The 15932-nt window shown below is 45.2% G+C and overlaps 1 protein-coding gene across 3 annotated transcripts in view; it reads left to right on the forward strand.

The window, feature by feature from the left end:
* The first annotated feature begins 1934 nt into the window (after window positions 1–1934).
* The window catches only part of LOC127007409 (uncharacterized), a 90610-nt gene continuing 76612 nt past the window's right edge, over window positions 1935–15932 (forward strand). Inside the window, exon 1 of one of the 3 annotated variants that reach the window (XM_050878405.1) lies at window positions 1935–5372. In XM_050878405.1, the coding sequence (XP_050734362.1) occupies window positions 2901–5372 (2472 nt within the window). In that variant the 5' untranslated portion in view covers window positions 1935–2900. The remainder of the gene's footprint in view (window positions 5373–15932) is intronic. The other 2 variants (XM_050878387.1, XM_050878395.1) reach the window with 2 other exon arrangements.

Below are 15932 nucleotides of genomic sequence, written 5' to 3' on the forward strand. Positions count from 1 at the left end.
AGACAGCGGTGATCTAATAGTTTGACCGTGTGGGCGAGATGGACCCAGAATAATAAAAGTTTGTTCTTCACTGCCATCTCCCTTGAGTCGGGTTAACGCTTTATAAAACTCTTGGGGCATAAGATCGGATGCCCTTCCAGTAGTCACGTGGTGGAAATGGAGTTCGAACCGCCTCGACCCGGCTCGACTCGAATATGGGTAGCCTATTTATCCTTTCAAAGTAGGTGTGTGTGTGTGTGTGTGTGTGTGGCGGAAGAGGAGAATCAGGAAGAGGCTCGGCGACACACACACACACACACACACACACATATCTCCACTCGCAATACTCTCTTGCAACCTCTACCCCAATCTATACCCTCTACTCCCAACTTCCGCCCTAACCCGTATTCCCACCCCGCTCTGGGTATACACATAATCATCCTACTGAACTAAAGAATAATGCCAGGAGCACCTCTTTCTCGGATGCTCCAGTGTCTGTACAGAGACGATACGGAAATAAGATTGTGATCGGATGAGTCAAAGTTTAACAGAATAAACTGAATGATTAAAGGTTAGGGAGAGGTCTACGGGCGTGTTTCCAAGGCAGTCAGGGATACGTGTAGGGTGCTGAATCAACTGCTCCAGATCATTTAGGAATGCATAAATGCAGGATTGCCAGATTGGTCAGTGAAAGCGGATGAAAGCCAAAACTGGTGAGTTGAAATTTCCTAAGATGAGGATTTTAGCGAAGGGAGAGTGGGTCAAGATTCTATCCACTTTGGAATTCAAATGGTTACAATATTATAGCTTCTAGAATTAGGTGAGAAAAACAGCACAGATATGTTAAGTGATAGAATGACAATTAAGTTTCAGCCAGATGATGGAAAGTTTTTAAAAATCAAAGCTGTGTGTATAAGGTCAAGGTAAAGTTGGCGGCACACGCTGTAGTTGTGCGCGGCCTCGATGCTCATCCCCACACCATTGGCCTTGTAGCCGGTGTTGGGTGAAAAAAACATCACTCCGGGACACGGGCAAGTGGATCATCCGAGTTACCACAGTTTACTTTCCCCAGGTTTCCTCAGACACCCATTGATTGACCTGACCCGAAAGGGAGGGTGGGCTGCGCACCGATTTCCTGGGCCGGCGAACTCGTAGGTAAGCGCAGGGTCCCTGGGTAAACGTACTAACAACCACGCCACGGATGACCAAGCAATATCATGCAGCATCCAGGCGCGGACTGAAATTCAAGAAAGAGAAAGTATGAGGGAACAGAATAGAGATTAATGTGAGAAGGCTCAAAGTCCGGGTTTCGGCCAGGAGGAACTCGTTGTAATTTAATTCAATTTATTGCAACTTTCCTTTGCCTAACGATACTTTATGCACTATTTAGCTATTAATGCCTTCATGTTTTAGTTGATGGGTACTGCTTACGTTAGAGGCGCTACGTGTTTTCGAATTCACAAGCGATTTTACTCAGTTACCAAACTCGCAACCGGCAGGAGACGCTGCACAGCTCCCCTCCCTCGACGAAGGTTGTGTCGGGTTACGTCGAGAGGGGCCCAGCTCGGGTGGTGCTAAGCTTATCGGGAGGAACACTGTGGCTACTGCTGGGGCTTCGGAAGACAGGAGATAAGGGTGAGGTGGCACGCCCAAGTGGTTCCCTGTTAAACTTTCACGGCGCAGTGTATCGAATTAGATATTTCCTAAGTAATGATGGGCAAACGGAACTGAACAGTTACCAAGTCAAGGGCTATATTTCAGCGCAGGCCAATATTCACATTAATTGGTTTTTGTTTACCTACCGATTACATTTGAATGAATCATTTTGTGTGTCATGTTAGCTGGGCGTCATGCGAGTGATTTGACTTAGGTTCTCTGTATCCGAAGGCACACTCGCCGAACAGGCAGCACATGTCATTGCAGTGAACTGTTACCGTGAGAAATGTAATAATTATACAGTGGGGTATAAAATGACAACATTTTCATGTAGCTGCAATAGTTGGTGCCGTGCATTACCGCAAGTGGGCTGATGAATGTCCCGGCCGTGCAGGGGTCCTTCACGCGGCGGCGGCGGCCTCCTTGGCGCCCATAGGAAGAACACGTCCTCCGTGCCCCGCCCGTGGCTTCAGATCCTTTCACCCTGACAAGTTATCACTCCCTTAACTTCTTCGTTCCCTTAAATTAATACCACAAATAAGGCGGAATGGCAGCCGTGCCAGGTTTGGCTCGCCTCAAGGCCCACCTCTCCCCTCCTGGCACATCGAGCCTGGCATCGCGCGCCAGGAACTCAGTTGTCGAGTAGAGCTGTGAGTGGAGGCACGGGTCAGCCGTCGCCCCCGCCGCCCCTGCTAGCCTCAGACGGGCGCTACATCGCTGCAACACTTGTGTATGCGTGTCTTTGGTGTGTTCAAAATTAAATTACTTTTGTGGTAAAAAGAAAAAAAAACTGCCTCGTTTTCTATCATTAAAAAGTCATCGAAAAAAAGTTTATTTATTCTTGATTTTCTCACATCCTTTGATTAAAACCAATTTACTTAAACACTAAATATATACAAATGTGCAGCGACCGCTGAGCTCTGGAGGAAAGCCAACGCGGGGTTCGAAGCCGAGGGCTCACTCCCTGCAACCTTTGAAGTTCCTTACTCACTTACCCCTCGTGAATTGAATTGATTGATTGCATAAAGAAGCATCAAAAGTGCAGAGGATGTATCGTTGTGTATGAACAATGTGTTGATAATAATTCACGTATGAAAGTGACTTGCTCTCGCCCTGAAGCTGCAGGAGGGTTTTACAAGTCGTACCTATAAGGGACCCAGACCGGGCGGATCGCGCACAATTGACGGGAGGGAAGCCTGTGGGTGTTAAAACATTGTTATCATCTGGATGAGCTGCAGATCCCTACTGAAGGGAACTCTCATAAAATGGAGAAGCTAAGAAACATTAAAAACCGCCTAAGTATATCAGTTGATAAGCTTTCGCCATCACGAAGATCAAAGTCTCAACAGCGAAAGAGTGAGCCGCTCGGGAACGTTCCAGCCTCAATGGGGGACATTCCAGGGTCTGTCCGAACCTCGAGGGTGGACGACAGACCCAGCAGTGCCTTCGAAGTAAGCAGCAGCGCAGAGTCGAGATCCCGTCCCAGTAGCTACTGCGAAGTCGATATGGACGAGAGTCTTTCCGAAGAATGGCTGGCGGTTGAGGACATTCCTACATCGGCATCAGAATCCCAAAGTCCCCCAGAAGTAGAAGATTCGTCACGTCTCACTGTTGACCATAAGCCCCTTAAGCGTTCAACCCCAACAATACACGGAGACAGTCTTATGTCGGAAGTGATGAAAGAAGTCGAAAAAATAAGTGAAATGAGTGAAAATATGAAAACTGAGCGACCGAAAACTGATGCATCAGTAGAGGAAAGCGCCACTTCCACAGACGGCACTCAGCAGGAGGCGGAGGCGAGGGCCGGGAGTGCTAAGTTGGCGCTGTGTGATCCAGGACTAAGCACAAGTGAGGAGACGCTTGTGGCGGCTGAGGAGGTGATGCAGACTGAAGACACTCGAAGGACGACGCAAGGTGGACTGTTAGACCTTCCCTCCGCGTGCAGAACAGAAAGCTTGACTTCAGGGTACTTCTCTGACTCTGACGTGACACTGTCGGATGGCAGATGTGACAGTAGCTCTCTTCAGTCACCTCTAAGGTTAGCAGAAAATGCAAAACAAAACAAATCTGCCTTTACATCGGTGATTTCAGAGTCCCAAAGTAAGTCTGCGTTTAGTAGTCTCAAATGCGATTCTTCAGAGTATGGAAAATCCTCATCAAAAACCGAAGATAAAAATATAAACTCCAGAAGTTCAGCTTTCACACATGTTACATCGGAAGAACGAACGGTCACCGCATATTCCACGACCACAACCATGGAGGAAACAAAGCCCACTGAATCAGAAACTTCTACGAAAATCACAGAGAAAAAGACTGCTCCCAAGAAAGAGAGTCTGTACAGCAGGATCAAGAAAAAAATGGATCCATCCAAAGAACCGATATACGCCAAGATCAAGCCCAAACTTACGTCAGAGACTAGTTTTCAGCCAATCGAGCCCAGCTCAGTCAAGAACACCTGGCACGGTAGCGGGGCCAGCGGGGTGGTGAAGCCGGAGCCCGTGTACGGCCCAGCTGCCCCCCTTACTGCCGCCGCTCCCGCCTCCCCCGCCGCGTCACCCGCCGCATACACCCCAACACAGGTAGAGTCGTCCACCCCCGACAAAAAAGACGGGCCCATTTACAGCAAAGTCAAGCCAAGGGAGTCTCGCAGCAACACTTTGCCGCGAGAGGCGTTGTACAGTACAGTTAAGAAGAATACCGCAAGTTTGCCAAAAGAATTTTCGCAAACAAAGGAAAAGGAACACATATACAACACCCCCTTGCCGCCGACGCCCAGAGAGGAGGCCCTGCTGAGGCGAGAATCCTTCTACAGTAATGCGTCGTCAGAGTACGGCAAAGTAACAGTTCGGGTTGGAGAAATAACCCCGAAAGTTCCCGCCATCATCACTATCCACAACCCAGGCTACGCAGCACCCTCAGTCTCTACCCTAAAGACCTCGCCAGCACCTGTCTCTAGTCCTGAGTCCCCGGCTTCAAGCACTGTGCCGTCCTTCTCTAGTTCAAAGATCTCCTCGGATCCTGCAGTAGCTACGTCGCAAAGTGAAACGGAGGACAAAAGTGAGTGTGTCCCCAAAACGCCGACGTCCCGGTCCTCTGATCAGCGAAATATTCAAAACGGCGACCTCGAACGCGATGATCGTGCCAGACTTAATCAGCTGGTGGAGGAGCTGGCCCAGGAGCTGGAAGCCGTCACCATGAAGTATGACCCTGACGCGGCAGCAGACTACAAGTCAAAGAAGGAAATCCTAGCGAAACTCTTATCGACGTATGATGTACCGAAGAACTTGCGGCGAGTGGAGGAAGTGGACGAGGAGGCGGCACTGGAGACCGAGCAGGCGCTTGTGCCAGCCTCCATTAGCATGGACGAGCTGCGTTACGTAGATGACAACGAAGATAACGCCGAGACAGTGTACGCCGACGTGCCGGATTATTCGCAGGATGAGTTTATGATCGCTCTTGATGACGAGAACGACCCTCGGTACGCCTCGCTTACGCGCGCCATCAGGCAACAAAAGGCCGGCGGGGAGTCTCCGGGGAAGGTCAGCAAGAAGTCTGCGACGATGTACGCCAACGCTCTCAACGTGGTCACTGCCCTCAAAGTGCTGATCAACTCCAAGTCGACACGGGCAGCCTCCGTCATCAACAAGATGGGCACCCTGGCGCGGCCCTACACCCACCGCGTGCAAGGAACGATCACCGACACCTCATGGATCCAGCGAGTCATCTACCACAAATCGGTAAGCGGCAGTATTACAGCCGGGCGGCGCACCGCGCACTCACAAGTCCCTTTACTTTCTGTTTAGATATTTACGTAGATATGTGTTTAGATAACAGCCCAATAATTGGCATCCCTAACCAGTTTGTCTTTCTTGCACGCTGGTCCTTAAGCCTCGTCGCGTGCAAGTGTTTAAGGACATGAAGTTACGAAGAAAAAGGAAGAAGGTAAAGAAGAGTAATGTTCTTGTCATGAAACTGAATCCTTTTGTACATTGGCATTAGGTGACCTACCCAAGTATATACCTAATTCTCAGGCAGCGGAACTTTTGTAAAGTACATTGGCATTACACATCCACGTAATTGCGTTTTCTTTTCTTTTTTATTATCGTTTTGTATGTTTTGCTCCACATCGTTGGGAAGTTGCAGAAGTTGAAGTTACTGGTATTATCTTAGATCTCCAGAATTTTTATACTGATTTAATCTTTAATTTTTAGATACTTTAGCTTCCAGACTGTATTGTAAAATATTTATTTACCTGATCTTGAATTTCATTTCCATCTGTATTCGTTACTGTACCCAGAAGCATGGCAGCGAACAATCAGAATCATTAACTAAGCTTATCCATTTTTATCAAGCCGCCTTTTCGTGTTGATATTCAATAATTTAACATGTAAACATTCTCGCTTATTAGTTAACTGCATGACCCTTCACACCTATAGCTAATGTAAGCCAGTTTGAACACGTTGTTAAAGCTATTTCTTTCCCTCGACTCCACTCGCTCATGCTCCTCTTATTTATGGAAAAAGAAGCCTATCCACTGATCAACTAATCTGTCACGTATACATGCAGCTGACGAAGGAGTTATAGCTAAAGACCAGCAGCAAAATTAAACCTTGAGAACCCGTATAGTTTCGGCGTTAGTACATTCACGCAGTTCGTAGGGAAACAAACACGCAGACCAGATCGATCATGCACGCAAAATGGTTGGTCACTGAGCCGAGGAAATATTATACTAAGCTGGAGACGAGTAACGAAGCTAAAACTGTAAGGAAGTGTACGAGAGAGAGAGAGAGAGAGAGAGAGAGAGAGAGAGAAGAAAAAAAGTGTTGACGGAGGGGGAGGAGGAAAGTCGCTCATACCTCAACATAGCACAGCCTCTCTCCCCTCTCCCTTCCTTTACCTCTCCCCTTCCCCCTCTTCCCCTCTCCCTTCCTTTACTTCCCCCTTGCTGCCTCTTCCCCTCCCTCCTCTTTCTAATCCCCAGTGCACATTCGCCCCTTCCACTGCTGTAACCCCATTTGTTAAAATATCTACAAATATATACAAGAAAACATATATTCTTCCACTGTGTCTGAAGTTTTGTATTTGGACTGTGCATTGCTTTCCACTCTCACTCACCCACTTTTCCTTCTTATTTACGAAGCTTGTATCTTGCACCTGGTGTGTGTGTGTGTGTGTGTGTGTGTGTGTGTGTGTATGATTAACGATAGGGACTCTAAGGGGGGCACACACCGTAAGATCTCGACTAAAATAGCGTTGAGGAAGGGACCACGTGGGGAGCGGTGGGTCTTGGCAAGCACGGCCTTGTGGTGCTGCCCTGGCCTGCCCGCTGCGCCGCCGAGTCGAGGCCGCCCATAGAACAGGGCCATACACTCCACGCTGCTGACTAACTAGTACTGTGAGCGTGTTATCTTAGTAAATCGAGGTTCTGTGCGTTGCCATATTAAAGTACAAGTCACACAGGCCTATATGGCGATCTGCTCTCAGTCAACCGTGAAATAAATCAGGGAATATCGAGGTATACATAAAATTATATAACAGTAAAGATCTGATATTTCTCCATAACTATAATATCCTCTTGTTGTCATCTTTCACCATTTTTCACATTTGTTCATGGCGAGCTATACTTTAATTGTTTCGAGGCCACTACATTTATCGGAACAAATCGAAGTATACATAATATAATAAACAAGATTTGTATAGATAGAAGTTCAGGTCACAGAAACCCCGCATGGTGATCGGCCCTCAGTTTTTCGCGAAATAAATCTTTACTATGTTCGGGGGGGGGCTTCATAGACATTGGTGTGTGTGTGTGTGTGTGTGTGTGTGTGTGTGTGGTGACGGGTGTGCAGGCTGCCGTCAAGGAGATAAATCGTCTTTTGAGATGAAAAACGAAGCGTGTCTTATAAGCGAAGAGGTTGACTTTGCTTAGCGACATCTATATATACGCCAGTACTATTTTCTTATATCGTAAACTACTGCAACAAACTAATAATACTTGTATGGTAGAAGGAGATCTTGTATAATGTTATGTGTATCCATTATCTGAGGAGACTGTTGGTAAATGTTTACTTTGTTGAGTATAGAATGTATCTCTTCAAACTTCTTTCTTTCATAAACATCAGCAAGAGACTAACAGCGAGCTATATAGTAGAATGATGAGATTTAGTGTAATGTTATGTGTATTCGTAATCTTAAGTATCAGTTTATAATTAGAATGGTTCCTTCCACCGCTGTTCAGATGACTGCTAAGCCCCATGCCAGTGCTATTTTTTCCCCTTATGTGAATTTATGGAGCGTTGCGAGTCTAATGGCTAACTTAGATGGTTGCGTTTCACCGCCACTCACACGACTGCTTGTTCTCATTCTGTCGCTGGACTGTATTTATCTCTTCGTGGCGATATATCACGTGTATTGGGGACAGTGGCGGCGGGGAGCCAGACGGACGCTCATCTATATAACCGGGCGTGTCAGGGTGACGTGCAGAACAAAATGATGCGTGGAATCTTTTTTCACATAATAATATTTAGTTTGATTTGTAACTGTATTAAATCAAACTTCTTCACCTCTTTTTTATCGGTTGTATAATCACTTGCCGTTGATTTAAATGCATACTTATATCTCTTCACGAGTGGAATATTATTAAGAAACCTTTGAAGCTGAAATCATTATATTTAGGGGGACAACTAATGTCAACTTTGTGGGAGCAGTTTGTTGATATATTTTCTTTATCTGTCTCTGTAAAGCCTCTTGCCTTTACCGTAAAAATATGTACAATTTCTATTTTCCTTTATATGTTTACTTATGTCATAAAGATCATAGCCCGAATGGAAATGGATGGGTAGCTACGCCAGCGTTTGGGCCTCGAAATTCCTCGCTATAGTTACCTTTGTGAAGAGGGGAGTGTGGAAGGGGAGGTGAGGGTGATCAGCAGAGATGGGACGAGACCAGAATGTTATGAGACAGTAAGTATTCGATAGATATTTTCGGGGGAAGTGAACTATGAGGAGGAAAGGAGCGTAGGTATTTTACAGGGCATTCACTGGGCGGGTGTCACTGTTACCAGACTGATGTACTCGACTTAGCGCAACACACTGTATTTATCGGTATTGTATTTATCGGTATCTTAACAAAAAAAAATCGTACCTACACAAATAACTGTACTCAAGTTGTTTTTTTAAGAGTGGAAAAGATAAATCGATGTTCCTAAAACTTATCCGATTGTCGTATTTTGGAATAATTATGGCTCATCTAAGTACGCTGGTGTGTGTGTGTGTGTGTGTGTGTGTGTGTGTGTGTGTGTGTGTGTGTGTGTGTGTTGGGATGGGAGGAGAGGGGCTGAAACGCTGAAACTCGAGACATAAGTTCGCCCCACCTGCATACTTCTCCACCCTCCCCCTGGTAAGGCTCCCCGCCAACAAGGCACCGCCACCATCACCACCCAGCCCGTGCTATGGTTGTAGTCGGTGGTTCAGGAGCAAAAAGCGACACGACCCATGACGCAAATTCTCTCTCGGGCGGACCCAGAAGGTTTTGCAGCGGCGAGAAAAAGTCATGTGTGATGGCACTATTAACAAAGTGATAATTGTTTCGTTCCCATGTCTCTCTTAAAGCATTAAAAAGTGATGAACGTGTACTCTTTTAACACTTAATGGTTTATCATGCCAGAGTCACTTCTAGTAAGGCAACAGCCTGGAGGTAATAATGTTGATTGTGTTAGCTTCTGGTGGGTTTTACTTGTGACAGTCTGACTCTTGCATAGTTTGTCTGTCTCACGCTGAAGGTCTGGCATACCAAGACCTTGACCACGCCGTTCATTACGCCGGGCATGCGACTGTCTGTCTGTCTGGGTGGCCTCGTGTTAGTAATAGTCGGCGAGGGCATTGTGGGTTTCATGGAGACTAGAACCACAATTATCAACGCGGGTCCTTCACGCTGCCAACAAGTTTCAAGTCTATTTCCCACTTGTGTCGGACGGAAATAGACGGTGTTTTTTTTATCACTCAGAGCCGACCAGTCCATTGATGAAGTAGAACCTCTCACACGTAACCACCACTGCGTAGGTGTGGCTCTTCATTTAGCCAAGCAGCAGACACCAGAGTCTAGCATGTTAGCCACCATGGGGGCAAGCGTCAGGCGGGAGTGATGTGTCGTGGGAGGGCCAAGATCCGGCACACGGAAGTCTCGAGCGCCTCCCCGCGGGTGCCAAGTTGGCGTCACACACTTGCCCTGGCCCTCGCCTCCCCAGGGCCGCGCCACATCTCATCCTGTGCACGACTGTTTGGTGAAAATTACAAGTAAAACAACAGCAGCCATAGAATGTTTTCAGATTTATTTCCACCAGCGGGGCCTCTCATGTCCCCCTCCTACGTGCTCCCTGCATGTTGTCGTTGGCTGGTGCCACGCAATGTGTCCAAAAGACTCCCAGGCAGGGGCGGCGGGTCTGCTGTTGTTCCTCCGTCCCCCGGGGCAGGAAGGTCGCCTCAGCCAACGACGCGCGGTTTGTTTTGGCGGTGACGCGCGCCGCCAACAATACCTGCATGGCTGCTGCTGGCTATCGCCGGACTTATGTTTCTGCTGTTCTCATTAAGACAAACTTTATTATCAAACACGACTTTCAGAAGTCATATCTATTATTATTTTACCGAATTACGACCGCCACCACCACCACCACCACCAATAATAATAATAATAATAATAATAATAATAATAATAATAATAATAATAATAATAATAATAATAATAATAATAATAACAGCTACTACCATTACTACAAACAGTTACCACTATCACTACTGTCACTGTTACAAGCTTACTGCACCACGGATGCACTACGCGCCGTAAGAACGTGTCTGAAACTTTTTTTTTTTTTTTTTACTCTGGGAATCACGAGTTTTATCATACCTCGGTGTAATCGTTACAGGGTTTATTTTCTTTCCCCTTGTTAATTTGTAGTTGGGATTTTTCAGTCACCGCCGAGTGGCCTAAGACTACCCACATGTTGTCCTGAAGACCACCCATCAACCAGGACTGTAGAAGAAACCGTCCAAGTGAATCAAGAATGAGTTCCGGGGGGCAGCATGAGCCAAGCATAAATGGCGCCACTATAAAAAAAATTGCCTGCACCATGACGGGCTTGGGTCGACCACCAGGCCCCTGAAGAAAGCCTTCCGGCGCTACAGGCGAAGACTTAAAAAAATACATATATATAAAAAATAGCTCAAAATGAATGAACAAATAGTTTTGTTAACAAATAGTTTTGTAAACAAATTATATTTTGTGCATGCCAAGCGAGTTGCCGCGAGAGGATGCTTTTCTGACCTTCACGCCGAGGCCTGCATTTCCCCGTGCCGAGTGCTTGGAGGAACCTCCTCCAGCATGCTTTCGCCTCGTGTCTGGCGGAGATAGAGTTGTCTCAGAGTTTTACGGATTTGTTGATTCTCGGTAGCTGTCAGGTCCGTGAGGGGCGGAGTTTGGCACAGCCGAGAGGGCGACACAGCAAGGTCTTGACACACCAGACTTGTGCTTCTCTCCCGGCTTTCCGTCACGTCCACACATTATATATCACTCAGCTGCGATGCGATGCGATGATGTACCATTACATACCATCGACCTGTTCTGGACGAGGATAGATAGACAGATCGGTAAATAGATAGATAGATATATAGATAGATAGATAAATAAATAGGTAATCAGATTGGCAGGCAGATTGATATGAACTGCAGTAAAGTGGGGGGGAAAGTCAGGATTGATGCCAATAAAAAGTGAAGAGAAAATTACATAGTAGAAGAGATAGAAATGGAAACCAAATCTTAACCCCGTGAGCATTAATATACTTCAATGAGACTGAAATACTCGAAGGTGCATGAGGAGAAGCGGGGAGCCGACGCGAGGCGGAGATGAGGGAGGGGTGGGCAAGGTGGGGAAAGTAAGTAGATATTGGATTGGGAAAGGGAAAGGTAATCGGGGGTAATCGTTATGCACCATCATTTATTTTACGTGAGGCGTGGTGATAGTGTTATTATAACCATTCGTTCTTTCTCTGGAAGATCTGATAACATTTTATTTTTCCTTTGTCATTCTTACGTGTGCATATTTGGGGGAATCTGTCTCTTCTCTAACACGGGCCACAAAACTGACCAGCATAATCAAGGTGGGCCAAACAGTGCCAGATACAATAATTTGGGTATAATTTCTGCCTTTCGGTTACTAACGCTTCTAGAAGTAAAACCTAAGGCTCTCTTTGCGTCGTTTTTGGCGGTAAAACAGATTTTTAGGTTCAAGGGTCAGAGCTCACACGCACACCCAAATCCTTTTCGCTGAAGTGACCAAGAACTGTATCATAAGAACATAAGAACATAAGGTTGATGTGTAATTACTTAGACCTTTTACAGTCCTGATAGACAGTAGTTGTGCATCTTACAACAAAATTATTTTACTGGCGTGATGGCGTCTACTGGAATAAAATCATATCCGTTTTATAAATAGTTAACTTGGTGACAATGACCTCAGGTGCCAAACATGTGTAGCTAAATGGGCGTGACGCAAGACCACACAGCCAGCGATGACCGAACAGGAAGGGCTGGGGAGGGGAAGGCGGGGGTTTTGCCATAACGGTAAAACATTGTCATCAAGTGGACTAAGTATAATTTTTTGCAGGTTTCTTTACACAAATTATGTGGATCTTCTTTTCTATAAGGCTTGGACTGAATGGTTCCTGTTCGCACTGAGCCAGACTGTATAAGTGTTCTTGTGTTCTGGAACCCGATCTTATCTCATTTTGTATGGAAGGCGACACTAAGCGGCGAGGGAAAAAAAGACAGGGTGGAAGGGGAAGCCGGCAAAGGTCTTGTCTAGAGTGGCAAAGTGGATCAAGTCAGCAAAATCGCGCAAATGTGGAATGATGTGGAATGAGTGAAAGTACAACGATGATAATGATGATGATAATAATAATAATAATAATAATAATAATAATAATAATAATAATAATAATAATAATAATAAAATCTTTCCCCGGGTCGTAATTAGCAACATTTTTGGAAGCTGAACATGTTATCAAATTAATTAAAAAAAAAACATAGGGATTAGAAAAAGATGTACGTAATTCTGAAAACGACGAAAATAAGTGAGTGATGATGTGAGGGTTGTTTAATTAATGGCACCAGGAATAGGGAGAAGAATGCACATTTATACCTTCAAGTATACCGAGTCAGGGCTCATATTCTCAAACGTTTCAAGGCCTCCACACCCACGTTTGATAAGGCTTTTGTAGAAGTTGTGGGCATTTGCATGAGTAGTTTTGTGAGCCTAGTGATAAACTGACAAGGCTTCTGCACCATGAACGTGAAAAAGACTCGTGAGAATCCAATTATATAGTTCCTGTGTGGCATTTGGAAATATTAAAGAGTCGAAAACGTCTGAGTATGCGGACCCAGGAGACAGGAGACAACGAGTGGGAACAGGATGAAAGGTTTGGGGTTGTATCTTATATGAATAGTTCCAAAGCCACCACACCGAAGGGAAAGTTTTGTCGAGTCAGGGTGGGTACGCCAAGAAGAGACGAGTGCGAACAGGATGAGATATTTGGGGTTGTATCTTATATGAATAGTTCCAAATCCACCACACCGAAGGGAAAGTTTTGTCGAGTTAGGGTGGGTACGCCAAGAAGAGACGAGTGCGAACAGGATGAGAGGGTCGGGGTTGTGTCTTATATTATGTAAAGTTGAAGATTCCTGGTGGGGCGTGGTGGTCGGCCCCAGCCCGCTATGGTGCAGGCAAGTGTTTATAGTGTCACCATCTTGCTTGCCTCATGCTGCCCCCCGGAGCTCATCTTTGATTATCTTTTAGAGATAATCTAAAGTCCAGGGTGATAGGTGGTCTTCAGGACAGCATGTAGGTAGTCTCAGGTTGGTATTGTCAGATGCTCCCACCCTCACACCAACTATTTCCAGAGGCCAAAAAAGGAGGTTAATCGAGTTATAATGAGTGTTCTTTTAGGTTCACGGTACAGAAGGTGGCTCAGACTACCACCAGGGTCATAAAAGTACCCCTGGAAATGCCCTAAACTCCCACGAAAGACTAGTAAATTACGTGATCTTGGGCGCAGAAATGTTTAAAAATATGCTTAGGCCACTCGGCGATGACTGAAAATTGTCAGCTTGTAGCGGCGTGGGGGACGCGAACCCAGCCATAATTCCACCAGCATTTCACCATGAGGGATATCCAGTAAGGAGTACTTAGCCACCCTGCACTCTATATGTCCATCCTATGGCATGTCACTCTTTGTCACAGTGTATCACTATGTCCGCCCATCACACCTATACACGTCTGCAGGCGAAGAAGAGTCGTTAGTGCTGTCAGTGTTGCATTTAGAAAGTCGCGCTGAACGAGGAGTAAATACAACAGGTGAATCACAGGCCAAGACGGCGGGGCTGCCAGCCAGGACCCTGTGGCCCTCTGCACACCCCACTGTCTGCCCCCCCACCCCCACCCCAACCCTTCCCTCTTGCCCTCCCTTGCCGTTGCTGGAGTTAAACAACCACCAACGAGATAAAGAGAAAATAAAAGTCGTTGTCTAAAAAGCTTTTCTAATTATCTGCAGCCTTCGTGATTTTTTTCATGTAAATTTAAACATTCCTTCCTTTCTACGTGACAGATTCAAAAGTAAAGAAAGGAAAACCATCATCAAAAGTCTGAGCTGTTCCCTGAAATGTGAATATAAGCTTATTTTCCCATCTATGTGACCTCTATCTTGGCCTCTCGTTCTGTTTTCTTTGGTTGGAGCAGCGTCTGGCGGGCATTTTTTGTTCCTGTTTTTTTGTGGTTTGCCTTCGAGTTGCTCCCTTGCTGTAAAAAAAAAAAAAAGAAAAAAAAAAGAAATCTAATACAAAGAAATGTCTGCAAAAGTTTTTCCTATTATCTGCAATCTTCTTTTTTCTCCTGAGATGTAAATTTTAATATTTCTTCCTACGTGACAAATATTCAACAGAAAAAGAAAAAAAATGCTCTATGAGTCTATATCATCAACAATCTACACGGCTAAGCAAAATGTGAATTAAAGCTTCATATTTCTTTCCTATTTACGTAACCTTCAGCTTGAATGAAGGTGATCTCATTTTTCCTCCATAAATCATATTCTAAATTTATTCTCCGTTGCACCTGTTTGCCAGTCGCCACCACCAACAATCATGGAGGAAGGTAGTTTTTTTTCTCTCCTTTCTGATTCAGTAATTAAGATATATACACTGGAACGAAGGTATTTGGCGTTTGTATTTGATTTCGAAACACAGGAAGTAGAGTGAGAACCCAAACACAAAGGGGAAAGCAACAACTGCAAAGAGAAAGACAAAAAACAACCCAGGATGCTTCACGTCTGCTGCCAATATCCTGTCCTTCCTCCAAGCCATCACCCTTTTTCCTTATTTCCACCTTACAGCAACGGTGCCAGATTATCGTACTCAGATCATCGTTTTTGCCGGTTTCTGACCCATAACTATTGCCAAGAAACAACAATAATTAACCATTTTAACGATAACTCTATATAAAACCAGTTAAAGGGGTGGAGGAGCCAGTTTGAGGGTTGTAAATCGGCAAATATAACCCAACTAAATGTCCACTCCTTCCACCCTAGAACCTCTCCCACCTGGCTCCCTTTCTTTCCTCCATTCCACCACACCTTGTTCCACTCCTTCTCCTTCCACAGCCTCTCCCTTTCTTTAATCTTTTCCGCCTCCTCTCTCGTCATTAATTAACTTGCTTCGCCGCGTATTCTAAAGCGATGTTGTGTTTGTTTCATTATCCAACCATTTTTTTTTTTTTATCATCCGTGTTCTTTGTTTCTCTTTTTTCTTACTTTTTTCTTATTGTGTTTTATTACCTTTGCAGTTCCTATAGTTTATTTGATCCTCTGTTCTGTCTCTTTTGTTGTTGTTAAAATGGCATGTTGTGGGGTGTTTTGGTTCACACACACACACACACACACACACACACACACACACACACACACACACACACACACACTTTCTTTTACTCTGTTTGCTTTATCGGTCCATTTGCTGTTTCTCTGTTTTTCTCTATCTTTGCAGTTGCTGTTGTTTTTTTCTCCCTCGTGTTTGCGTTCTCAGTCTAATTCCTGCGTTTCGAAATCAAAGGCAAACACCATTTATCTTTTTCCGTTGCATTGTATATCTTTATTAGTGAAGCTGAAAGGAAAAATATCGGATGAGGTCTTACAATCGTAGTACTTATTTACTATGTCTAAATAATCTTCCTAAATCAAGGTAGGAGTAATATTTTGCTGT

The sequence above is a fragment of the Eriocheir sinensis genome, chromosome 3 (assembly GCF_024679095.1).
Source record: "Eriocheir sinensis breed Jianghai 21 chromosome 3, ASM2467909v1, whole genome shotgun sequence".
Classification (NCBI taxonomy): Eukaryota; Metazoa; Arthropoda; class Malacostraca; order Decapoda; family Varunidae; genus Eriocheir; species Eriocheir sinensis.